The sequence below is a fragment of the Athene cunicularia genome, assembly GCF_003259725.1.
Source record: "Athene cunicularia isolate RWA chromosome 5 unlocalized genomic scaffold, athCun1 chr5_part3, whole genome shotgun sequence".
Classification (NCBI taxonomy): Eukaryota; Metazoa; Chordata; class Aves; order Strigiformes; family Strigidae; genus Athene; species Athene cunicularia.
In genome coordinates this window covers 6,295,872-6,322,404 of record NW_020799103.1, presented here as the reverse complement: position 1 = coordinate 6,322,404, position 26,533 = coordinate 6,295,872, and the positions used below count along the sequence as shown (strand labels likewise).

The 26,533-nt window shown below is 36.9% G+C and overlaps 1 protein-coding gene across 4 annotated transcripts in view; it reads left to right on the top strand.

The window, feature by feature from the left end:
- GAS2 (growth arrest specific 2) overlaps positions 1-26,533 on the top strand; it is an 89,090-nt gene that overhangs the window by 24,787 nt on the left and 37,770 nt on the right. For all 4 annotated transcript variants that reach the window (XM_026850897.1, XM_026850894.1, XM_026850895.1 and 1 more), the window contains 4 exons: positions 7,468-7,609; positions 17,289-17,352; positions 21,978-22,122; positions 25,460-25,567. In XM_026850897.1, the coding sequence (XP_026706698.1) occupies positions 7,468-7,609; positions 17,289-17,352; positions 21,978-22,122; positions 25,460-25,567 (459 nt within the window). The remainder of the gene's footprint in view (positions 1-7,467; positions 7,610-17,288; positions 17,353-21,977; positions 22,123-25,459; positions 25,568-26,533) is intronic.

The window sequence follows — 26,533 nt, the reverse complement described above, 5'->3', positions numbered from 1 at the left end:
CCTTGACTAAATTAGTCATCAGTCAAATAATCAAATGTGCTTAAACTGGTGAATGAAACTTCTGCCTTGCTAATTTCTGACATTATTTAGTTCTGGGTATCCCAGTTTTCCCGTGCATTGTATGTGAATTGAATCATCTCTTGTATTCCTTGGCTTTCTAACACGCTGCTGGAAGTTGGAGTTGCAGTGTCTCTGTTAAATTAGTTTTTCATAACTATTTATTAACCTCATCTTTTTTGGAATGTTGGTTAACATTTTCATCTTTTGCTCTGTGACCAGCAAGCTGTGTCTTGGACAGAGCACTTAGAATAACAAAGCCATGAACATAGTCTGAAGTTTGAAAACGATATTGCTGTTAAATTAAGCTTATTTACCATCTATGCTTACTGTTAAGAAGTTAAAACTAATGCTACGTGGAAGAAGTGGGTGAATGTATTGTACTTTGACACTAATAACAGGGCTAAACCATTCCCTTAGTTCTGTATTTATTTTAACATTGTACTCTGTATGTTGATATAAAGACTTGATGACGTTAATTGTTTTTATTGGCATATCATAAATCTGTTAGGTATTCTGAAATGGTCACAAATGATTTCTTAGAATCTAGGAAGTTGATAATGAGTGATTTTTGGCTTTTGATGATCTCTGCAGTGATTACATAGGGTAAAAATCTGGTCAACACATGATCTTTAAACTTGAAATCCAGCCTCCATTAAAGTGACATCTCTCTACTTAATGTGACTGTTTGACTGAAGGACAGTGTTTCGCCAATTGTTAAGCGAGTTGCTTAGGGATGCTTTCTTTGTTGTAAGTGCAATGTCATTTTTCATCAATCTGGAAGCTGTTCCTGGTTCCATGACTGCTGAAAAATTTGGCAATTTTTATTGATGTCTCTTAAGCCTTCAAAATTTCCACGTTGAGTTTTTGGTTTTTAAATTTTCCTGGATTTTAACTTTTATTGCAAATTTAGGAGGACTGGGGGGGGATTATTTTTTTTTTTCTTATGCTTTATTTTTTGCAGTGGGAAATGTTTCATTTTAAATTTTGTGTATTGTTTCCATATTCAAAGTTCTTTCTATTTTTCATATGCATTTAGCACCTTCTTTTGATGGTTGGTCCAGCCGTTATATTTGGAAAATGTTCTCTCCCATAGTAAATGTGGTGGTGGAAAGACAAAACTGGGCCCACGTTGCCAAGGAGTAGTTGTTTTACCTTGTCGGTATTAGAGTTTCCTTTATTTAATGTTGAGTTCATACTTGTCTATACTTTATGGCTATTCACCAAAACTGAATTTTGGCACTGAAAAGCAGTCTAAGGTAAATTTAATTTTCCTTTACTGAAATGAGTGTCTGGGACACCACTTCTGTGATTTATAAATAGGATCTGAAACTTTTTAGGTTTGAGTTCCTGACGATTTAAGAATAGCAAGTGAATAAATGCTGCTTGGTTAGGGGTATTGTCACTCTGTGGTGAGGTGAATTGTAACAGCTCAATAAGTTCTTATAACAATGATCTTCAGTTCACTTAAGTTTAATAAATTAAGAAAACACAAGGTGAAAAATCATATTTAGAGAAGATTGTATCAGAACTTCTGTTTTGTATTTCCTGTCCTCATGAGCTAATTCAGATTTTATAAGGGGGAGGAGGGCATTTCTAAGAATATCTAAGTGAAATGAGGGAAGAATTAAAGAAGGGAAAGAATAGCTGTGTGGCCAGTAGCAAAGTTAAAGGCAAAATTGTGAAAAATTCTGAAACAGATACATGTTGTGTCTAGCTGATAAACTGACGTTTCAATCTGAATTTATGCTTATGTAATGCTAAATAGCCACATGAGAGAGACCACTGCAGGTAGATACTTCAGCCTCTAAATTTTTTCCCCCCATTTTGGTTAATGTAGGTCATCAGGCAATAAAAGCAAATATTCCTGAGTTCCTAGCTAACTGTAACCCTCTTCCATAACAAACAAAATTGCTAATCTTTTTCCTTTTATTCAGGTGGGAGTGACAGTTCAAAGTTGTGAAATGATCTATTCAGAAAAGGAAGTACAATTAGGAATCTTCAATATGTGGCTCAAGTCTGCTATAAAAAAAAAATCAGGGTTTTTAACATGTATTTGTAGACCCTTATTTTGGAAAAACATTACAAAAAAATACATTTTTCCCTGTGATTTCAGAGCATCGGTGTAAGAGAGTCCCTTTTGGGTTTAGAAGTGAACCTGACAGCATTTTTCCAGGATTGCATCATATGTTTCACTCACACTTTCACATCCTGCATTAAACCACATGCATGCACATCAACAAGACAAGATTGTAAAAGGAGTGTAACTGGGGAATTGTTTTCGTGATATTTGATAGGAGTAATTGCGACCACTGCTGTTTCAAAGCAACTGCGGTTATACTATACTATGTCAACAAAAGTCACTTTTGCCATATGGAAACCTAATTACTTCAGAATGATCTGTTAGAAAGCACTTTTGAGATAGTCAGGCCATTTATACAAATCAGTAAAAAATATTTGTGCATGAAACCTTTCTTAAGTAAGAGCTTTCATGTGTTTTAGCTTGAAAATTACAGTGATAGTTTTGGAAATATTAAAAAAGTAGGTTTCTATTTAAAAGGTGGTAGGGAAATTTAGTAGGTGATAAGAAAATACAAGTATTTCCCTATGGCTTCTGTGATAAACCTGATCGTGCTATTGTTGAATGGAGAGGAGGGTTTTTTTGCTGTTCTCTTCTGCAAGACCCTAATATTGTGGGAAAAGGGATGAAATATAAAATGCTACATTTTAGTGAGAACATGTGATGTTGGAGATATTTATCTGTGTAGTATTTGTTCCATAAAATGACTGAAAGCTTTTTTTTTCTCTTGTTCCTTCAGTAATGTAGCTTTTTTTTCCCTTCTGTAGTCCAGACATGCCTTGTTTTACACCTGGGTGTTTGTCATTTCTGAATTGTTTAGGACACCCATTAATAAGGCATCTTTTCTGTCACTACGAAACTAGAAAATATTACAAGATTTAATAAAGTTTGATAGTTCTGTACCTAGACTCTTAGCTGTCAGTAGCTGTTACTACTAAAACGTACTTCTAAAAGACACTGTAATCTTTATAATTGTAAAAGAAATGTTGCAAGCTCTATGAATGTCTAAGATTTGCCATGAAGCTGACTGATGTGTTTAAAGGTCTGTCTTGATTGTCAAGGTATAGAAGTGTAATTTATGGATGGTCAGTTACGTACATGAAGTTTTAGACAGTTTATCTTCTGGCTTTAACCGCACAGATTTCTGACACATAAGCCATCTGTTCTGAGCTGCTTTTCTTGAAAGCTTTTCTGTATTCGGTCATTACCATCTACCTAAATCAGAAGACATAAAGTATTTATAACAAGATTTTATTCGTATGTCATTAGTACTGGGAGCAGCAGTGACCCTGGGGGAAAACAATAGTTTTCTCTGTTCCTGCCAGGCAGAGGAATGCCTTCCCAATAACCCCTTAAAAGAAAGGCAGTGCAGGTTCTCCTGGTTATCTCCTCACTTCAAGCTGCTTTTGTACTGCTGAGGACATCTGTGCCAAGGAGCTGCTCCTGGGCTCCAGGACCAGGGCTGCAGACTTGCTCCTGCCCTGTGGGCTCAGGGCCGAGTGGAGCAGGTTGGCTATGCCTGCACTAGGCCCAAGTCTCCTCTGATTGCCAGATGGCAGCCACCAGCCATGCATGTCTCTTTTTTTTGTGTGTGTGTGTTTTTTTCCCTAGTTCAAATTTCCCTAAATAACATCACAGGGTTCTATCACAGACCTCCAGAATACCCTTAGCATGACATGAAAGAATAGGGGACATGACAGGACAAAGTTTAAAGGCACAGAATCATCTGGGCTGGAGTTGGGAGAACTGAGTGGAAGGCAACAAAGCTGGTATGATTTCACCTGTAATGCCCTTCTGAGCTGTTCCTGGCGTTACAAAGTTTTTGTCTGAGCAGACAAGTTTTCTGCAAAGGAGAGCCTGAGAGCAAAATTATATACAGGCACTGTGGAAAATCCAGAGATGAGAACTGAAGAGTGACCTGGGAGGTGACATGATTTGGCATTCCATGCCTGCTTTCAGCCAAAAAGTAACCAGCTTTATCTCTTCCTGTGCTCTCTGAAGTAGCTTATGCACAAGTCGGCAAGTACCAGGAGTACTGGAGCTGGCTTCTTGTCATCTTGTTCCTGTCACAGTGCTGCTAATCCACGAGAAGGTCATCCAGGATTTGTTCTTTAAATTTGACATAATCATTCAAAAATTCCAAAGAGTATAGTTTTGTCAGATATAATTTGTTTGGCCTCCTTATGTTGACCTGTGAACTCATATGGTTCAACGTCCATGAATTACTTCAGATAATCTAGTCTAAGCAGAGGTATTATGGTAAAATAATTTAATTCTGCTTGATTTTTTTAAATTGTGTTAAACCCATTTATATCTGCTGGTAGTTTGTTTCTGTGAGAATATATTCAAGTACACTGTGTGTACAGTGGATGTTGTATGTAATGAGATTGAAGATACAGTGCTGTGAAATGGCATTTCTTTAAATTTACTGACAAGATAGAGTGGATTATATACTAGCCATGTATTTCTGAAGGGATTGATTCCACTGAAGCACTAAAAAACACAGAATAATTGATGTCAGGACCTGAGAGAACCAAAATAACCTTAATAGTCCTGACCAGCCTCACCTGGGACACAACCTGCCCTCTCTGCCTATGGCCCAGGAGCTCCCTTTGACCTCATCCCCGCTTCTTGCCTGAGCCACGTTGTGGACAGACCATTTCCAGCCTTGCTTTGTGGCTGGAGCCTCAGCTTCTGCTGTAGCCTTGTGTCCAGCCATGTCTTCTGCTGTTTCTGACTTGTTTTCCTGGACAGACACTACACCTGACTTGTCGCCTCATCTTTCACAGGACAGTTGGCTAAAGCAGTAATGTCACCAGCACTGCCATACTCAGGTGGTGTGGGGCTGCACCGTTGCCAGTGAGGGCTGCCACCACCTGTGCCAGGTCACCCTTGGCTCCTGGTTTACCTTCCCTCATGCAGCAGCCCAGCTCTTGCTGCTCCCTGTGTGTTCCACCTCGCTTCATGCTGCTGGTAGCCAGTCCAACATCCCTGCCCATGCTGCTTCTTCCTTCTCTCCACTGGAGGAAGTAAGGTCACGTTAGACCTTCGCCATGGAAATTATTTTGAAGAAGGAACTTCCTTAAGGTTTTTGCAGTGTTTTGTGGAAGATTTTTTAGTACAAAATCATGAAAGAGAGGGCTTGTTTTGACAGCTTTTCTCCAAATGTAGTCTGAATTAGTTGACCTTCCTCCAGCAGGTTGCCAGAGAATTTTGTGTGACTCCTTTTAACAGAAGCGGGTGCTCTTTTAAGACTGTTAGACTTGTCCAATTAAAATCTCCTGAGAAAGCATGGCGGGGGGAGGGAACGGGCAGAGATGGACAAATGCTGCATTACTTCTTTCTAAAGGCTGTAAGTCACAAGGGGAAATTGAACGTGTGAAGCAGTCTGTAGAGTATAATGAGAATTTGAGAATTTGCCTCAGGGTACAGATACTCATTGTTTCTTTGAAGAAATTAGTGTGATGTGAAAAGAAGGGTGCCAGTCTGGAAATGTGTCTAGTGCTAACGGCTGCTTTTTTTTTTTTTTTTTTCCCCCTAAGGAATAAAAAGCCCTGGTCTGTAAGAACTGAGCACTTTTTTTCCTCTCTTTTCCCCACCCTCTCTTTTCCCCGCCCTCTCTTTTCCCCGCCCAGAAGAATGGCAAGGGATTGATCAGATCGTGCTCTGATCTGTAAGGTTATTCCATATCTAGAGCCCCTTGGAGGAAATCCAGTTTAACTGGTTTTTATTGATACTGGTTTTAATGAGCAGCTGTCTTTACTTCCCTACTTTCTTCCTCCTTCCTCTCACTTGTTCCAGTATGTTTCAGGAAGTGATGTCGTGACGGTGACACAAGGTTTACTCAGAGTTTTCTGTAAAATGTTGTGTAAAACTGGTCAGTGTTTTCTCCTAATACAATGTAGAAACATATTAATATCTCCTTGTAAATATTTTGAAATATAAGCTTAATTTTTACGGAACAAGGAAATGTGAAGAAGTGCAATTGGAACAAGAATCATGGGGGAATGAGAGCTAGATGGTGATCTGAGGAATAGGTCTAAACATTTATAAGGTGGGTGTATATGTCCAAGACAATTTATAAGCTCCCATTGACATATTGGTAAAATAAGTTGAATGGTGGTTATGCCTGGAGCTATTCTATTTGCAGTTTATTTGGTTTCCCAGGGTATATAGAGGTGAGTAGTTCTGTGTATGTAGAAGTGTTCTGCAATTACATTGCTGCCATCATATGTCTAATATAAAAATCATAAATAACTCTTTATAAACTATCTTTGAATACTGACATTAGGATGCTATCAGCAGCTGTTGTGAGGGGAAGCCTCCTCCTGTGTCTTTTTTGTCCTCCACATTTTGAAGAATTATTTTGGACATAGATCTAGGAACTGGTAGAGACACCATTTTCAGTTTTCTACCTCTTGGCTCCTTTGCCATTGAGTAACAACTGACTCCAGAACAGAAGCATTTCATAAATCAGCATTAGAAAAGCAGCACCTCAAGTCGACATGGGGTCTGAATTCCTCCATGGTTTAGAGATTTCTAAAGTTACGTAGTAACAGTGTTTCGTTCCTTCTTCATTTTGACATGGATGGCGGCTGTTCTTTGAGGAAAAAATGGAAGTAAAGTAAATGCTAAAGATTCTTTGCATGTGTCGCAGTAAATGTAGCGATACAAGCAGAAAGCTTGCTGTGGTAATTACTCTGTTTGGTTCAGATATTGATAAGCTGTATCCGTAGCATCCCCTCTAGTATCAAAATCCTGTAAATGGAGCTACTCTGGTACAATGAGAGCCTGGCTCTGTGTTAAACCTTGATCTAGTAGCTGCTAGATGACATTTGTGTGTTGCTAAATGGGAGACAGTGGCCTTTCTGAAGTGTTTATGGTCTTTAGACCTCAAGACCTGTTGCTTTACACTGACACTATGATTCTTTCCTCACATAGATATGAAAGTAATTCACTTCAACTTTGGGAAAGTTCAGTTCCTAGTTGAAAGTCTGTCTTTTAGAATTTATTTTTTTAAATTCAGTGATCTGGACCACACACTAAATCCCACAATTGTAGTTGCTAATTTTCCTAAAAAGTTGCTAATACTGATTCAGCTCTGATCTTCATGTCTTGTAGCCTATCATGATGCTTTTGAAAAGACTTTGTGGTTGACAATGCCATGCTGTTAAATTCAGTTCTCATTCTTCTTTTCTTGGAATTCTTTAGTAGACAAGGAAATATGTTGGTGGCAGTCACCCATCTATGCTAAACCTGTGTTTTAATTTCATGATACCTAAGTGTTATGCTAGTGTGTATCATTTATCTAACTTTTTTTTTTTTTTCAGACTTTACCAGTACGGAAGATTCCATGCAAAGCTAATGCTCCTTCAGGGTCTTTTTTTGCACGAGACAACACAGCGAATTTCTTATCCTGGTGCAGAGATGTAGGGGTGGATGATACCTGCCTGTTCGAATCAGAAGGTTTGGGTATGTGTTTGTTTATGAAGTAGTTGGTCATTTTAAGTAACTTGTGTTTTGCCTTGAAAGATCCTTAATAGATCCTGTCTCCAAATCTGACCTGTATTTGACTGGTTTAATTCTGACTCTTATCTGAAGCGTGAACAAATAAAGTAAACCACTTAACATTCGTTTAAGTCTATTTTAAGAGGAGCTGAAATAAGACAAAAATCTTGCTATAATATCTTGCACACAGATTTTTTTTTTTCACCTTACACACACTTTTTTGATCATGGAATGCTGTTCCTTAGTTAATATACAAGGTGGTGCTTTTCTGTTTTGGGAGAGTAGGATAGAAGTGCATGCTCAGTTTTGGTCACAGACTTTTAACTATTCATGCAGATTCAGTGGGTTGCACAGGAGGTGAGAAAATACATATTTTTTCTCTGTGTGCTATATTGACCTTTTTTCCAGTTGATCCCCTTGTGCAGCTCTGGACAAAAATTTATCCAACACTAGTGCTTCAGGGTGTTCCAACAAAAGAATTGGGCTGCTTTGGAAATCACTGTTCTAGTACTACATATTCTTCATTATTTTAACTCTTCTCATTTCAGAGGAAAACTTACGAATCTTACCTCAAGAATTTTTCAGCCAAATATTATGAAATGAACAGAATGAAATGTTTATTTGTTATCTGAACTCAGATAAAAGTCTAAAGCAGTTGTGATGATAGGTCAGTTTCTGTGGAAGAGAAATGAACACACTGTACTGAATCAAGAGCTTCTTTGTTCTGTTGTTCAAAAGGTCTTTGACTGCACAGTTGAAGTTCTTATCTGTGTTGCAACTGATCTGGTCCCGTTCTTTTACAGTCTTGCTCTTCTAGCATAACTATTTCTGATTTTTTTTTTTTTTATTATTTGTCTATTCTTTTATCCTGTGAGGTTCTTGTAAAACAATTTAATTTAATCTCCAGGAAAAAACGCTTGGCAGATAAGAAGCTAGTATCAGAATGGTGACAAACAATAAGGAGGATATATGTATTGTCTCTGTTTTGATAATTAAATCCTCAAGACAAAATTTCTATGGATTGGTAAATCATGTGGAAGATTGACAGTAATTGTATTTCTAAAGATTTGAAATAGTGGAGAACTTGGACATTACCTAGGAAAGAAATTTGCAAAGACAACAAGGATGGAGACACAGGCCTCCCATGTATGAGATGAGCAGAACAACCTGTAGTTAATCCAACACTTAAATGAATTTAGACTTCATACTGTTATGGTAAACCCAGCAGTTTACCACTGTTCCAATAATAGGTTAACTGTGTATATAAAGAATTTTCTTGTGCATTGTTAAGAAACCAGATCTCATTTAGAGATAGAATTGGCATAGCTGAAATACCGACAATTCCCTGGTTAAGTTAATTTTTACACATACGCAGTGATTTGCCTGCCACAATGTAAGACTGAGTGCAAGTGCACTGGGAAAGTTGATGTTCAAGATGCCTTCCTCTCTCAGAAAACTGAAGTGAAATATGCCCAAATACACAGTGTGCAAGCCTGTGCTGTACTAGTTTTGTTTGATTACTGACTGATTTTCTTCACTGATTGAAAACTAGGTTCTGTTGTTTTCCTTCTCTGAGTGTTACTGTTTATAGAATGTACTTGTTGAAAAGACTTACGGTGCTGGAAATAAGATTAGGACGTGATAGTATTTTGACCTTGTTTTCTGAACTTGAGAAGGTGATAGTGACCACGCCATTTCTAAAAAGATAAAAATAGAAGCTACAGTTCTCCCTTGGTCTGAGCTAGAACTTCTAAACGTTTTGATTTCATTTGAGGTTTTTCTAATGCATTAGGTATAATGATGAATCATAACAGTTGTCAATCTAAAGCTTTTATGTTCCTCTCTTTCCCACAAATCACTTCTCCACTGCATGGGAAATAAAAATTCAGCAGAGGTAAGTAATATCAAAGGTTCTGTTCAAAGTGTTGAGAAATGTGTGAATGACATCTCAGTGTTCGCACTGCCTCATGGATTTCTGCTGTGTTTTTGACAATAAATAATTGTGGTGAAATTATGGTTACAGACATAACTGCTTTTTGTGTTTTCTTGTCTTTTTTTCCCCATGCTAATAAACTGTATTGATATGTAAATTTGTAGGGATAAAGCAACTATTTTCTGTCTATATTGAGGAACCTTACTGTGCTAATGTTCTTAACTGACTTGATTTTTATCTTCTTTTTTTTACTCTATTCTGCCTTACGGTATGTAAATATTGTATTATTTAATTAGATGCACATAGTGATTATTTTCTTCACACCACTGTATCACATAAAAGATTCCTGAGGCCTTTTTTTTTTAAATTTGTATTCTAATGTGATAAGAGTAATTTTGAAGATTTATGGTACTGAAACATTTGAATGGTGGATTTATGACACCAGTGATTTAAAAAAAAAAAAAAAGTTCCCAAGTCTATTTAGACATCAGCAAAATTGAGTATATACTAGCTAAGAAATTATTAATGTTATTAAATCTGTTCTCATCTTGATGAGTTCTGAAGTCTTTGAAATCATTCAAGTGCAACTGCACACAAATGCATCCAGCGCTCCCACTTCTGTAGCACTCAGATGGAAGCCGTATGAGGGCGTTCTTCACTGAATGGAACCGTGTCAGGCACACGCTGTGGTGGGTGGGTGCAGTCTGTGCCTGAGGAGCGTGCAGGCGGGTGATATTAATGGGGCACCTTGAGGGTTCCTAGAGGTTGTTTCTTCGGATTGTTAACGTTATAGGGCTGATCCGGACAAGCAGGTGAGTAGAGACCTACTCATGTCACTTTGTGTCCTTGTCCATCACTTGGGGACTGATTTAGTCATTTAATTATTTGTAGTGTGGGTTCAAATGTTTTGTTGGATTGGGGCTATTCAGCTGAGCTAAACAAGGAAATGGGATCCAAGTGTTGCTTCAAAATAAATAGAAGAGGAAAAAAAGTCGTGTTTGTTATGCTGATAGATATGATTATGCTTTCAAATCAGTAGAGGTACTTTAAAGATCCTTGCAAGAGATCAGTATAGAACCCAAAAGTTTGAAAAAAATGCACTTTTACTACTAACTACAAGTTAGTAGTCTATAATGTATTTTTTCTCGATGAACATTACGATGCTTTAACATAGTTTAAAATACAGACAAATTGGAAATACAGATTTCCATGAGGATTTATAATACAGGCAGAGCTGGCTGGTAGCAATCTGTATGTATTTTGCCCTTTGAACTTATCTTAATGCGGAGACATGGCTGGAGAGCCTCGGAGTTAACACCTTTGCAACAATGGTGTACCTGTTGTATGAGGCGCAGAAAAGACATTAGTGTCTGTAACAAATACAGCAACACGGTATGTAGGGATAATCGTGATTGCTGCAAAATAGAGGGAGGCTATACACGCTCCCTAGACTTGTTGAACAATTTAGCATGTTTTTCATAGTTATTTTTATAGTTAGTGTATTTAAAGAAGAAAAAAAACTAGCTTTGTTCATACCAAAACCTATGATCCCAAGTCTAAACTTTCACCATCTGGGCAAATCTTGAGATACTCTGTCTTTGAATGGGGTTCTTAGATGTATCAGAGGTCAAACATCCCATATCTAGGACTTGAAACATGATGCACAAACACTTTGCAGTCTAAGAAAAGTAATACTGTCTATAACTACTCTGTTCCCATGCTACACGTATTTTGTAAGATCCACTTGGTAGGTTTTCGTGCTATGGTAATTCAGTTAATGGAAGCATTCTAGATGGAGATATTGGTAGTTACGGTGCTTAAGCCTGAAGAGTGTATTACTGGAAGAAAACTCTTTTTGACCAAATAGTAGGAGTGGTAAGATTTTCTATGTTTGCTTTAGTAAAGTGAATTTAAAGCATAAGTTATAAACTCTCTGTGGGTAACATAGTGTTGTTGGATGATTATAGGGTTTGGAACCAATGAATATTCTACATCTCTTCTGTGAAAAAGAGTCTACCCAGCAAGAAAAGGGTTTGCCACCAAGTGTGCCAGCATGCTAATGTGTGTTGTTTGTTTTGGGAATTCTTGGATGATATTGTTGTATCAATGTTTGTGCTTGTATATTATGTAACTGTGTGTGTGCACACACAGTATGTGACATGGACTTCTTTTGATGCAACTTATTTGTTGAAGTTGAATGAACAGGTTTCCTCAACAAAAGCACCTAGTGTTTCAGTGGAAATAATAGATTTAAACACAGACACCTCTGATGTCTATTTTAATTTTAAAGGTTTTTTAAAAACACTCAGATGTTGATTGCTTAAAACATTTTCTGCATGGGGCAAATTATTTCTTTCATTAATATTCTTTATCTGATTTTATGTTACAAGGCAGAAATATTTTCACCATTCTTTAACAGTGGCATTTACAGTTTGTAACAGCATGATAAATCCTACATGTAGTTGCATCAGAATAAGGCTTTGTCCTGTCTTTCACGACATTTTACTAAACATTTCATAATATTGTTGAATATGTATCATTTTGAGGACTATAGAAGCATCATGGACACTATTATTACTGTTGGATTAGCATCTTAAATTAATGAATTCCAGTAAATTACTGGTGTTCAGATGATCTTTATATTCATTCTAGGTTAATTCTTTACTATCCCTACATCTACTTTGTTTGAAACCTTAACTGTTTTGAGACTTTCTTAAGTGATAGTACTGAAATAGGGAGTGATGGAACACAACTCCTTATTTTTTAGAATGTCATAGTATAACCCTTTGATGCAGAAGCAAGAATGTATTTGGAGTAAGTTGAACAGAGTAAGCAATGTTTCAAAAAAACCAAAACAAACAAAAAAACCCCCCACTGTATGATCAGAAGAAAATGTATTAAAGGAGAAAGTGAAAGGCAATAGGAAGAAGGATCAAAAGATCAATGCTTTGAACAACTTCCCTAAACATGTGAATTCTGATGACAATTGGAAGCCTATCATAATAAATGCTAAGCCCCTTCAGAAAACCACTTCTAGTGAACAAAAACATGCTTTAGAAGCAGAGATCATATCCACTTTTTTGGTTCAGCTATGCCTGATATCTTTTTTGAAGAAAAACTGACTCCACTTGAAATAGCTTATAAAAATGTTAGGAGCCAAGGCTTGAAAATTGGCAAGGAGGTCTAAGAAATTTGTTCCTGTACCATGGTTGGGCATTCTGCTAATTTAAAAAAAAAAACAAAAAAACCAAAAACACAACCAAAAAACACAACCAAACCAAAACACAAACAAAACAAAACCCCTTAAGTTTGTTATGGTGAACAGTCTTGGTTTATATGTGCTCAGCAAACACATGGTCTCCCTGTGCAGGGTGTGTTCTGTCTCCTCACAGCCCTGGGTCTGAGCAGCACTGAAAGCAGAGGCTCGTCCTTCTCTGCTCCCTCTGCTTCTCCTTGTAGCATCCAGGCACTGGGGAAGGGAAGGACAAAGGATGCAGGAATGTGGTGAACAGTAGGTAGGAAAGAAATGAGGTACAGGGAAGGAGAACAAGTGATCAGGAGAGGAGGACCTGTAGAAGGAGAAAGGGGCAGCAGCAGGATTGAAGCAGTGTGCAGAAATAACTTCTAGCCAGAGAGGAGCAGGGGTAAAAGCTACCTAGGAGCTGAAAATAAAGCGTTGTTAAAAAAAGAGGGGTTGGAAGTAGCTGGAAAAGATGCAGATGCTGAGGATAAGAAGGACTGGAAATGGATCAAATGGAAAGCAAAAGGGTCTGTAACTGTCAGGACACCTAAAAGCAGCCAGACCTGTATGCGCTTTTTCAAAACTTTCACATTGCTTTATTGTCAAGCAAATATAATTAGTGGGATTCTCTGGCAAGGTGGATATTTCCATTCATCTTACACAGTAGATCTGTGTTCTACATTTACAAATTGCTACTTGCTTATAGTCACCTACTCACACGATTCACCTTGCTAACGTTTGGTAGGGGAGAACTGGCCAATGATTCCTCGGGAATATTTTCTTCCCTACATGAAAGCTAGAAAAATTGTAGGAAATTGCATACAAAAAAATGTATTAAAGCTGCAAAGTGACGTGCTTGGGCTATAATTAAGGGTGGCTGTACTACATTAGTTAAGCTATTTAGTACAATATGATACACCTACCAATTTTTCATGTGGTCGTGAGCTCTTTTTTCCATAAAAGAGCTGTGTTCTCTTTAGGATGGACCTTGCTTTGCCAGCATCTTGGTATGGTATGGTTCATGGAGGTAAAGAAACTCTTACTGTTATGTTGTTTTCTCCTCACATGCCTCATTTGCTGCAAAAATCTGAAGATGTTTGAAGAATGATGCAAGACGCTGAAGGACAGTATTTTGATGTTGCTACTGAGTGGCGTCAGAAGAAGTAACTATGGCTGTATGACATAGCTCCCACGTGTAGTGGGAAGATCCATATCAGACTTTGTAATGGGATCACTAGATGTGTTGGCTTTGATTTCATACAAAATGTAGGATTAGGAAACCCAACAGTACCCTGGCAGTAAGTATTTCAGACTAGTACTAGATAAGTGTGATTTTTTTGTTGTTGTTTTTTGTTTTTACTTTAATTCTATGTAAAAGATTAGGATAATAATACTACTTGCATCATAGAGGTATTGGAGAAATCTTCAGTTTTGCTTTTTCTTTGAATTCTTCACAGCATACAGCAGCACTGTTGTGGAAATGAATTGCTGACTGTAGACCTTAAATGATGTGCAGTGAATTGTGTATGTGGCTGTAGATAGACTGGAGATAGTTTCTCAAAGTAATTTTTTTGGCTTCCAGTACTTACTGTGTCTAACTGCATATACACTGCTGCGATTACAGAAAATGCGTTGCTTAGCCAATGTCTGTTTGCCGTAAAGGATATCTTAGATTAAGCAACTGCTCGGTCAAAAAGTTGAGGTGGTGCCTATTACTGAAATGCAAATATTAATAGAGGTTATTGTAAGTAATTCAGAAAATGGTAGATGTAGTTCCCACAGGTAGGACAGAATACTATGGGTACAGATGCTACATTTCAATCCGAGCTTGCAATCAATCACTTCAGAATGAATTGCCCGTAGTCCTCAAATGATATTAGTTATTACCACATATATATGTACAGTTACATGTTTATGAAACTGTGTGCAAGTATGTAGTGTAGTTAGCCGTGAACTGCATTACACTCAGAACGTAAATGTGAATTTAAAGTACACTACAGTGAGAATTTAAATGTGAATTATGAGGACTTCTACAGATTTTCGTGCTTATTTTAAATAATGAAATAAGTGATTTTGACACTGTGTAGTGCATCTGAAGTAGTTTTTGCCATCTCTCCTATCAGATGTCTTGAAGTGCTTTGAAAATCTCAATTAACTCAACTTCTATAAGTAAAACTAAGAAAGGATGTGTGAGAAATGTTTCTCTTTCTGTTCTCTAGATAGAAGAAAAGTGTAAAGGTAGCTTTTTTTTTTCAAAGAGTTTAGGAGGCAGCCTTTTGAAAGTGACTGTAAATATTGATTTTTTTTTATTTTTTTTTTTCAGCTATTATGGAATAGCACCAGACAAAAAGTATCTCTAAATAAGTACTTGGGAATCAAGGCACTTGAAAGTGCTACTTGTTCCAAAAAGCAATGGTCTTATTTGCTCACTCAAGGTTATACCGAATGTTTGGGACCAAGACAGGTGTGGAAGTGCTGTCTTGTGTCTCTCTGGCTTTTGCTGTAACTCCTGACCAGTCTCTTGCAAGGTGGTAGCCCATTAAACAGCAACTGTTCTTTTGGAAAAATTCAGAAAATTTTGTTTTGAGAATCTAAATTGTTTCCAGTGGGTATTACAGTAAACAAAATAACATTTGTTTGTCTCCGAAGTTCCCAAATACATATGCTGGTATAGTCCTCAGGAATGCTAACATTTTCTTGTTGGAAGCACTGTGACACTGTCATCTTATCAAATGACCAGATGTTTGTTTTTGTGGTTGGTTATTGCCTGCACAGCTCTTCATCCTCTAACAATGATTTCACCATGTCACGTCGTTCACTATGAAATGCATGAAAAATGTCTAGATTATGTGGAGTCAGAATCACTAAAGGACTTTGAATTCTGTTTGGGTAGAAGAGCTTTAAGCATTGGCAGAAAAACAGTTTATCTTTTTTAATTAAATCCTCATCCAGTTCTATTTATGAATCTTTTTGCAAATAATATTACTTGAGCCCCTCTTTCTCTCCTCTCTTCCAAAGTCATTCAGATGTGCATATGCATGTGGATTGCAGTTCAGAAATATTGGACTCTTGTTGGCTATTCCAAAACGGCTTTATTCCATTTATAGTTTGGGGGATGCCTTGTTTCTTGAAATCAAGTTTTATTTTGGGGCAGTCCCAACTGGTTTAAAACCAAAGCAGCAGGATACATTTCTAGAGTAATGAATCTAACACTTTAAAATACTGAATGCTAGCATAAAATTTACTGTGTTGTGGCTAGGAAGAACATTGAGAATAGCTGAATGTCCAAGTCTGCCTCTTTTATATTCTTAATAACAGATGGCTGAAGGATAAAAATACTTTCCTTAGTGCAGTGCCATTTTAGTTTTCATGCTCTGCCGTTTCACTTCTGGAAGTATATTTAGATGAGATGAGAGAGGAAGAATGCATTTATCTCAAAATGCTATATATACACTAGTAAAAGATACTGGGATGAGCATTCAACTCGCACAATTTACCATACATTCAGTCAAGTCAGTGGAGCTGGAAGTTGAAGTTGCAGAAACTGCAGATCTGCCCCAGGGCATTAGTTATTTAGAGATGTGGATTCCCATTCTAGATCTCATACATAAAGTATAGGACAAAGTAATGACTTTCAGAGCTTTAACTAGACATTGAAATATTTTTTTCATGTATGGTATTTTTTTCTTCATGAATTTGAGTTAGGTGAGTCTTTAGATAACCAAAATGTTATACAGCAGATGTCTTGATCTGTTTTTAAATAGTTAAGGTCAATTTTGTTGCTGTTTCTTTTTTTTCTTTTTTTTTTCTGATTTATACCAATATTCACACAACTATTTTTTTGTGTCAATTCAATCTGAAGTATTAAGAAACAAATCTTTTGAGTTATTGTGGAAATTTCTAAAATCTGAATTTTATCCACAAGGTATTTCTGGAGAGAAGATGACTTTTTTTTTTTTTTTTTTTTTCTTTCTTCTTTTTGGAATTTTGTGGAGTTGATTATGCAAACAGCCACAGGACTCTCATCACTTACAGATTTTTGGGTTTTGTCTATATATTTTGCTGGGCTTCTCTACAGAACATTACCTATCTGAATTGGGGGGGGCGAGGGTGGAAAAAAGTGTTATCTTCGATTATGGTGGTGTTTCTTAATGAGAAATTCATGCTGTGTTGCAGCTGCTTCTGAAGCTTAAAAACTACAGGTCTTGTGTGGAATCCAGGCCTGAGTGATTTGGATTTTAAATGGTATTTTCAAAGGAAGTAAAGGATAACTAAATGGGAACTTCCTAAATCATCTGCACTCTGAGAACCACTCCTCAATCCCATTCTTTTTACTTCAAGCCAAAGAAAACCAAGTTTTGTCTTGAGTCAAGAGTTACAGAGGTTGATGATTAAGTTCCATTCATCACTAAGATCTTTAAAATAGCTTTTATTTATAAATGTTTTCCATCTTCATTTTGCTTTTCCAGTTCTCCACAAGCAGCCAAGAGAAGTGTGCCTTTGTTTGCTGGAACTTGGAAGGATTGCAGCGAGGTAGGTAAAAATATCTAAAGGATGAAGAAATATTTACATTCTTGACAGCAGTAGCTGTTGAGAGACTTACCAAATCAGCACATCTTAAGCTCACCTTCATGCTCATTAGATTCAAGGAGAATTCTTGTCTTGATGTCACTCAAAAATATCTTGTGGGCAGTTGGTAACAAATATAATGAAATCTCTGTACTATCACCCCAGTGAAGGTATTTGTTTGCTATTGTCATGTTAGCACTGGAAAGAGTTGAGAATCTTTTTCTAAATAAAGCTTTGAGCTGTTTTTCTAATACTCAGCTCTATCTATAAACAATTGAGATTTCATTAACTTTACTGATAATAGATTGATCTTCACATGACCTAAATCTGTCCTAAGCAATACTGACTCTTTTATTATTTAAATGAACTTGGCTCTGATTTTCACCAACAGAAGTAATACTAGAATTGAGTTATCAGTCTTTTCTCTCTGTCAGATTATTCTAGCCAGGCTGGACCTTCAATCCATTGTAGCATTACCTCTGATGTCAAGACAACAGTGACTTTTGCTAGATAGTCAAAATGTCAGTAATTAGAATGTGATTTTTCCCTCTTTGCAGAAACAGATTTAACCAGCATAGTGCAGAGGATTTGCTACAAAATGTATAAACAGCAGTGCTGCTGCCCAGTCTGGCATACAAATTGCAGTTGCATTCATCCACATGTATCGAATTGGAGTGTCTTACTATTCAAATAATTTAATTAATTTTGGAAGAATTCCTTGTGGTTACAATCAATGTGGAAGAGACCCCTGTTTGTTCCTAGCTTACGAACTAGTATTTTCATGTCATAATTGCGTCATGAGTGTTCATATTTTGTAAATGCAACTCCCTTGAGAAGCTGCTTAACTATAAATTTGTCTCATGGTCAAGTTCCAGAAAAGCCCTTTCTGTCAGTGGAAGCTTGCATAGGAATAGTGTTGGTCAGAAAAAGAGTTGATTTCCAGTTTGCAGGAATTTTTTTACCTCTAAAACTTCAGTCCAACATGGGAAAAAAACAAAAAATTAGCTTGCCATGAATAAGAAAACATTCTGATCTGTAGGTTCTCAATTAAATTGATTTTCATGTCTCTTAATTGACCTGAGCAAACAGACTGTGTTTTCAAAGTCCCTAGCTTGGAGACAGACCTTCCAGCATCCAAAGAGCCTATATCCAGGGCATAACTGTCAGGAGTGTCTGCCCCAGGTTGATTACTTGATTGTATCCACCTTCCTCAGAGAGTGCAGGTCAATGGTTCGGCAGTATTGGATTCTGCTAAAGTTGGGTGAGTTAGTGTAACCTCATTTTGCAATGAGATTTGATTTCTCAACAGATTACAAGGGAAGTAAGAGAGAATCTTACCCATTGTATTTTTCTTCTGTCTCAGGCTTCCATGCCTCAGATGCCCTCTGTTCCAGGCATGAACACAAATACTGAACCAATAAATGAACTATGTTTTAATTTATTATGCGTATCTATCGCTTTGCCTTTAAAATATTTTTATTTTTTATTTATAACACTTGTATATTACCATATATCATTAATGTATTTTGTGCATCATGTTACTGTATTTTATTTTTGTTTATACCTTAGGGGTCAAATAACATGTCTGTCACATTGTTCCTACTCTAGTATCTCTTTGAAAACAAAACCCTATTTATATCTTGGAAGTTTCCAAGGTGCACAAATAGTGTTGAAGAGGAGTATCAAGTTAATAAAATTGAAAAGCAGATACATGATGCCAATTTTGCCTGAGCTGTGGCAAACTAGAACTATATGGAAAAGGAGAATAGATAGCTGCCTCCACTAAGCATAGGAAAGAGCATAGTTTTGCTGCTTTAAGCAGGAGAAGTCAGATGTATGTTTGCTTTGTGAAGCAAACTGGGTCTGTTGACACCTAGGGGTTTGCTTTCCAGAACAGGAACTGTCTCAGTATGTTTTTAAAGAATGAAAAAAGGGACAGTGAATAACTTCTTACTTTTCTCTGTTTTAGAAGCAGAACGATTATGTTCCAAGTGTCTTATTCATCACAAGGAGCCAGGTCTTAGCACACTTGGTTTAGCTAGATTACTGTTAGTCTTCAGGGTCTCTAAGTCCCATAAGTCAAGTTAGGCCTTTCTTCTTAATGAAGGTAGGCTTGGGATTGAGGCACAAGTGAGCAGGAATGGGGGGTGTTTGAGGAGATAGAGTTGAGCTCTGTTCTGCTAAACTTGAACCTGTTCAGCAGATACTCGGTGGATGACAGGAGACAGTTGATAATTTGCCTATGCATTAGCAGTGCTTTTAGCACTTTCTCTCACAGTGTCCTTTTAGCCAAAATAGAGAGAGATGGACTGGATGGATAGTCTACGTAGGGAGTGGAAAACTGGTGTGATCATTTGGCTCAAAGAATGGTGGTCAAAGCCCAAGTACTAATAAAAATAGAATTGCCCGATAAACTATCCTGGATTTCAGTTGTTTATGGAAAGAAAATTCTGAGGGAATCGGTGAAATTTCAGTAGCTAAAACGGGCCATTGTGTGCACCAGCAGATTTCATGTGGGTAGAGTGAGAACGTTTATGGGAGAGGAAGTGTCCTACAGAATGAAATTGAGTATTGACAATATACAGGGCTATTGCTGTGGGTTGCACAGGTCCAGCATTCTCCCAAAGTAATTTAAATTCAGAAATTATACAGTGGAAAACAGCTAAATTATCTTTTCTGCAGAAAGAATTAAGTTCTTAGTTAACTATTAAACTCTGGGGGGTTAACCCCCACAAGTCTTTTGAAATTACTGTTGAGCAATTTAAAAATCTTTCTGCTATTGAATTCATTTTTTCCTTGGTAAAGATGGGAAGTGGTGCTCGAAGAAATCTATTGGAGATCATATTACAGTCCATTGCTGCTTCATTTGTAGTTACCAGAAGGCAGGCTAGAAAAGAGCAGAAAAGGAAATTCTCAGCATACCTTCCACAACAGAATTTGCACCTCTACCCCTCCCAGAAAAGATGTGTTTTTTACCATTTCAGCTTTCCAGCAACTTTGCTTCAGATTAATTCAGTGTGTGGAATATGTTTGTTTGTTCATTGGTTTTATTTTTCAACTCATCACCGGAGGAATTCAGAATACTGATAGTACAGGGAACTTTAAAATTCTGTCACAATGACAAAAATTGGAGATTATGAAAAGCAGCAGAAGCAAAGAAGCAGCATTACTTAGAGTGGAAGAGTGTTATTTGATGAGTAAGGCTGCATGCAGGTGTAGGCTTAGAGCCCAGTGGGAATTTAATGATTTACAGCCTGTCGGCATCTGCAGACAGACAGGAAGTAAATGGATTGTATGTAAGTGCTTGTTTCAATGTTGGCTGACTTTTCATTAGGCAGACTCCACCAGCTAGAAGCCAATACAAGCACAGATTTTGTTCTTGGTTTTCTTTATATTAGTTTATTAGGCAGTAGTGTGACTAAACTAAAAACTATCAGAAAAACACAAAAGGCTGTATATGCGCTTACACCCTTTCTCGATACACTTTTAACAGTTTTATGCTATTTAGTTTAGATTTTTGTAATATATTTGTTACTGTTCAATATTTTAGCATCCAGCTCTTTATCTAGATAAGTCAGCATAGTTCTGCATCTGAGCTATGGACTTCTCTGCTTCAGAAGAAAATATGGTTTCATTTATGCAAGTAGTGTGCTACAAGAAGCCTACCTGGCATGATAACTCTTCCAAGCTGAAGACCTCTGACAAAGGAAATCTTTCTGGTTTTCTGTGTTTTGTTCACCGTTGACAAAGTAAAAAAAAAAACAGAGGGGAATTATCAGTGATTAGGAAAATGGGATGGGCTTTTAGAGCTCTGACATCTGCCCAAGTTCTGCTGCTTGCTGTTAGATATTGACTTAATCACTTGCCATAAATCTTTCAAGAGGAGGCATTGTTTTAGAGCCTTGCTCTCCAAGTGCTGTCTGAGATGCTCCATGCCAAAGTTGCATGTATTTTGTTTTAATTGGAGCTACTAGTGGTTTGCCACTGTAAACAAAGATGTGAAGATTTGCTATCAAAAATTGGTTAGAAAAAGTATTAGCAACTTCTGAAAAATACTGGCCGTGTAACAATTTATCTCCCTATTCAGTGCAATAGTTGAGACCAGAATAAACTTTAATCCCTTTTCATCTGGATTTCTTTGAAAAATACTATGACAAAATATAAGTTGTTAATTAATTTGAAAGGATGTTGGTTTGGGGGGAGAAAAAAAAAAAAAAGCCAAAAAAACAGACAAATTTGCTGAACTTGAGTTTCTCCTACATGGTATAGCAATTTTTGAGGCCTTTTTGAGGTGTTGTTCATAAATTAGTCATTCACCCACATATAGGTTATCAGACAGAGAACATGAAAAAAACATGTATTTCTTTTAAACATGATCAACTGAGAAATTTCATCTAAATTAATTTTTTGTATTAACTTGGAATGATGGCATTAATGATTGGTACATTTTATACTTGTTTACTAATGTATGTGGCATTTTGTTATTGCACAATAGTGCGATACAGACAGCATAAATTCTTTCCGTCATTTTGTTTTAAAATATGTAATGCTTTATGAGGACTAGTAATTTGTTTTCATGTTTCCAAAAGGTTTGGGGTTGAGCCTCCTGGGTTAATAAAGTTGGAAAAAGAGATTGAACAAGAGGAAACACTTTCAGCCCCGCTTCCGTCTCCTTCACCGTCACCAACAAAGTCTCCTGGGAAAAAGAGCACAGGGAAACTGCTGGATGATGCTGTAAGTTGTGGGAGGAAGCTTCTTCCTATCTGACCCCTTCTGGTATGCACTTACTTGCAAAGCACACAGAAGCCTGAGTTTAACACCTCACTGTATTTTAAAGGTTTGCAGACTGATAGAGTTAATTTATTTTTGACCACAATTATTTGTGCCTGAAGTTTGGAAAAAATGTTGCACTGTGTAGGAGATCTGCAGTTTAGCCTAGCTTTGTGCTTAGGGCCAAGTTCCCTTCTTATTATTCCGTTTTCTTTTTCTGTTCACTTCTTATTCATCAACTCCCACTTGATGTTTTGTCTGAGAAAGGACTGAGTCAGGACTAGGAGATTTGGCCCATACTGGCGTGTACAGAATGTTAACAAACACTTCTAAGTTATCTCAGCCTAATTTTTATGCTGCTGTTCAGCATGTTTTCCACGTGATAAAAAACAAAGCTTTTTTTTTTTTTTCTAGTTGTTATAAAGTATCTTGCTTTGAATTTCATTAAGCTCTTTCACTATACTGCAATGTTCATTTCTCTGTTGCAAACCCTAGAGGGGTTCATTTAAAACAGCTGGAATCAGATGAAAAGGACACGTTTTGAGACCATGAAGAGGTTAAACTTGAAAAGTACAAATATATTCTATAAAAAGAAGCAGTTACTATAGTAACTGCTATATTACAAGGTAGATATGCCACCTGGGAGTTACAAAGCACTTCTTGAAAAATCCATGTGCCACTTTTTTGTTACAAAGAGCAGATGGAATATAATGTTCGTTCATTTCATTGAAATACTTTGTACTATTTGATGCAAATAATTACATTTAATGTTTTTTTACATTTTGTATTTCTTCCTTAACTCTGCAAAAGCACTCACTTGCATTTCAGCAGAATTGAGAAAGAACAGTTACGTGTAGAAGGAGAGTGGTGACTGTGTATCTTGTAGGAACAGAACAGAGAGTATGAAGGTTGTCTCCAACCACCTCCTTTAATTTAGAAAGCAGTAGGGATAGAAACAGAATGGAATTCATCCAGCTAGATTCCTGACCCGCACTGCCCCAGACACTCACACCATAAAATAGCAGCAGTGCTCATATAGTCCAGACACAAAATAAAATAGGATATAATTCTTCCCTCTGCTTCCTTATTTGATTTCCAAGTTCCACGCAATAATACTTCTGTGTCCTTTGGGATAGTAAGGTAATGGAAGCCTCAATAGTAGGATCAGCAGCGAAGGTCTCGTTATCGTCTGTTTTACACCAGCATAAATCTGCTGGCTTTCATTCTCCATAGGCCGAAGATGGCTCTGTTTTGCTTACACAGTTCAAAACAACTTTGAACTTGTTAGGTCCGGCTACTCTGGGTCTTTGCTTGCTTAGATGAACCGCAGTAGATGCAGCTATTAAGGCATAGTTCACACTATCCATTTCCAGTCTTGAATTTCAAGGGTGTCTCCAGAGGTGATAAATGCTATGGAATAGTATGTCAGGAACCACTGATTTCAGTGCAGTATTTAGAGGGCCATTACCAAATGGTCCTCTAAGCACAGTCCCAGTCTTTGTACCACATTCCAAGAGGTACAGGAATGCGCCTTTTGCATCCTCAGCAACTTGCATTTAAGTCATCAACCACTGACTTTTATATAAGTTATTCCTATTGTACACTGGCTATCTAAATACTTTGACTCTTCAGAAATGGAGGATAACGCTTACCCGTGTTGATAAAAATTGCTGGAATAATTAATCTTAAAATAACTGTGATTGTACATTCAAACTGAGGACAACTCATCTGATACTTGAGAAACACTTTTTGTGGTTAAAATACATGTAGAGGTCCTCTGCTGTTACTTTTAAATGAAATTTTTCACAAAAATATCATGCCCTGATTTAAAAAAACCCAACAACCTAAGAATAGCTATTAAAAAGAAAAAATCTGTAATATTAACATAACAATATCGAACTACTTCAGTAATAAATGGAAAGCCTTTTAATCAGTCAACAGGGCTAGTTTCAAAAGCATTTTTGCTCTCTATTCTAGTATAGAAACAATAATTGGTTAACTTTTAATTTATTTCTGGTTTATTTAACATACTATAACCTTATTCTAAAAGCAGATCTTAAAAACAATTGTTGTACTTCAGAAGTCTTTACTGTTCATTTATTCAAGATAGCCCCAAGCACTTATCAGTGTCATATATTTTCCCTGATTTTTTTTTTTTTTTTTCCTGAAACAGTTTAAGACTTTAATTTGTTAGCTGTTCTGAAAATACTGTTTCTCAGACCTCAAACCTTTTGTACAGACCTTGGTTTACAAACTGGATTTGAAAAGTGGAATACTATTTGAAGTGGACAAAACTTCCTCTAGAAGTTCCTCTGGCATTTTACATTGTCTGACACTGCCACAGTAGGTCAGTTTTCACCCAAGAAAACTGCAGTATGTGAAAATGCCGCACTCATTATTGCTGTTCCTATGCAGTAGTGCGATTTGAATGTCAAATAAGAGTTTCTTAACAAGATCTGCTCTTTTGGCATTGATGGCTGTGCTACTTTCGGATCACTGAAGAGTACAAAATAGACTTTTGCTAAGCATTAATGCCTTTTGTAGCACATGGAAGGCCAAGCCTTCACGAGATGCTGAAGTCAGGCTGATGCAGCTGATGAAAGGCAAGAGTCTAGTTTTCATCTGTATTTTCTCAGCCCTTATTCTTTGCAGTGATGGAGTAGAGTACTCTTGAGGCCCCTTTAAATTACCATTGATTACACTAATGCCCTCAGGTGGAGATCATCAAAGAGTAGGTACCAAGGTTGAGGAGCATCTTGTCATGGATGTGTGATTATGTCACACTATTCTCTATATACTTTTTTAAGGTGTTAGTGCACTATTTGAAAGTGCCAAGTGAAGGTATTGGCAGGGTCCTTTATTGATAAGCGAGATGCTTCTATATTTATTATATTTATTTAGAAGGAAAACTACATCATTATGATATCTTCATTTTGCCTGTCAGCTATATTAGCACCTTAACAGTTGAGCTGATTCAACATAAAATACTGAGAACACATCTACAAAGGGTTGATGCTGAACTCAAATTAGCAAACTGTTTGACTTGGGTTAAACAGTGCAAATTTTATGCTGAACTGTGTGACACTTGTCTCCTATTTTTATGTCATCACAGCTGTAAAATCGTTTTTGATATTGGAAGCGCCATAGTCCAAGATTACGGAGATATTAACAAAATTAAGACAAAAATAAGAAAATATCATCAATGAGGACTTAGATCCATGTTTTGGCAAATGTCTTCTTGAATGTTTTACTACACATGCTATTTTAAACACCTTCTATTAATAACTTCTGTGTTTTTCAGGTTAAACACATTTCTGAAGATCCACCTTGTAAATGCCCTAATAAGTTCTGTGTGGAGCGTCTTTCACAAGGAAGATACAGAGTTGGAGAGAAGATCCTCTTTATTAGGGTAAAGGTTTTGTATTTTATTTTGTAGTGAATTGCTAGTATCTGCCACCTTCCATTTTACAACTTATATCACTGATTAACAGTAGAAGATATTTTTGTGTTAACTAACACTGACTCATTTTTATGACCATGTCAGGAAATAAACTACAGTGGGATAACTGACCTAAGGAATTATTAGCCTGTGGTAGATACCTCTAACTTTAGGTCATTGAATTTGTTTTGTCTTTGATCAATGGCAACCAAAAGCCTTCACAAATGGAGATGATGACTTCCTCTCAGTTGGGTTTGAAACAACATCCACCGCATGAAAACAGCTTTTATCCCACTTTGTTTTGACTGATGCTATTTAGTGGATCAGGAAACAGATATTGCTAGAGTGAGCAAAACATTAGTGTCCATAGTACTTCACTTGATTAACATATATTTCCAAACCCAGTGTTGTATTTCAGACTTGTATGTACTATATTAACTCCCATAGCACAAAGTTAATCATTAATATAAATATTTGCTAGCTTTAGTATCTGGCTGAAGTTAGCACAAATATACTATCCAAACGTAATCTTTATCCTCTTCTCTATATATGCTTATGGTAGTAATAATGAAAATATCCTAATCATTCTGTAGTAGTAGGTTCAGAATCTGATTCATGCTATGCTGCTTTACATTTTCCTCTCCACCTGTACTAACCTTGAGTAATGCCTTGACAAAATGATAGCTCTTGCTCTCAAATAACTTTTAGCCTTATTTTTCTAAAGGCACACAACTGTAATCTGATAAAACTCACTATTTAGCACTTGTGAGAACAGAAGAAGTCAGAGGGACTCCCATCTGTAGAAGTGAAGTTCCTAGTTAAGCAAAACTCCAGAATGCCAGTTCTGTCATAAACTTGTGCTTAACTTGCAATGAAGTCAAATTTAGATAAAGATTTAGGTTTTCTCATGTGTGTAAAGTTGACAACATGTTTAAG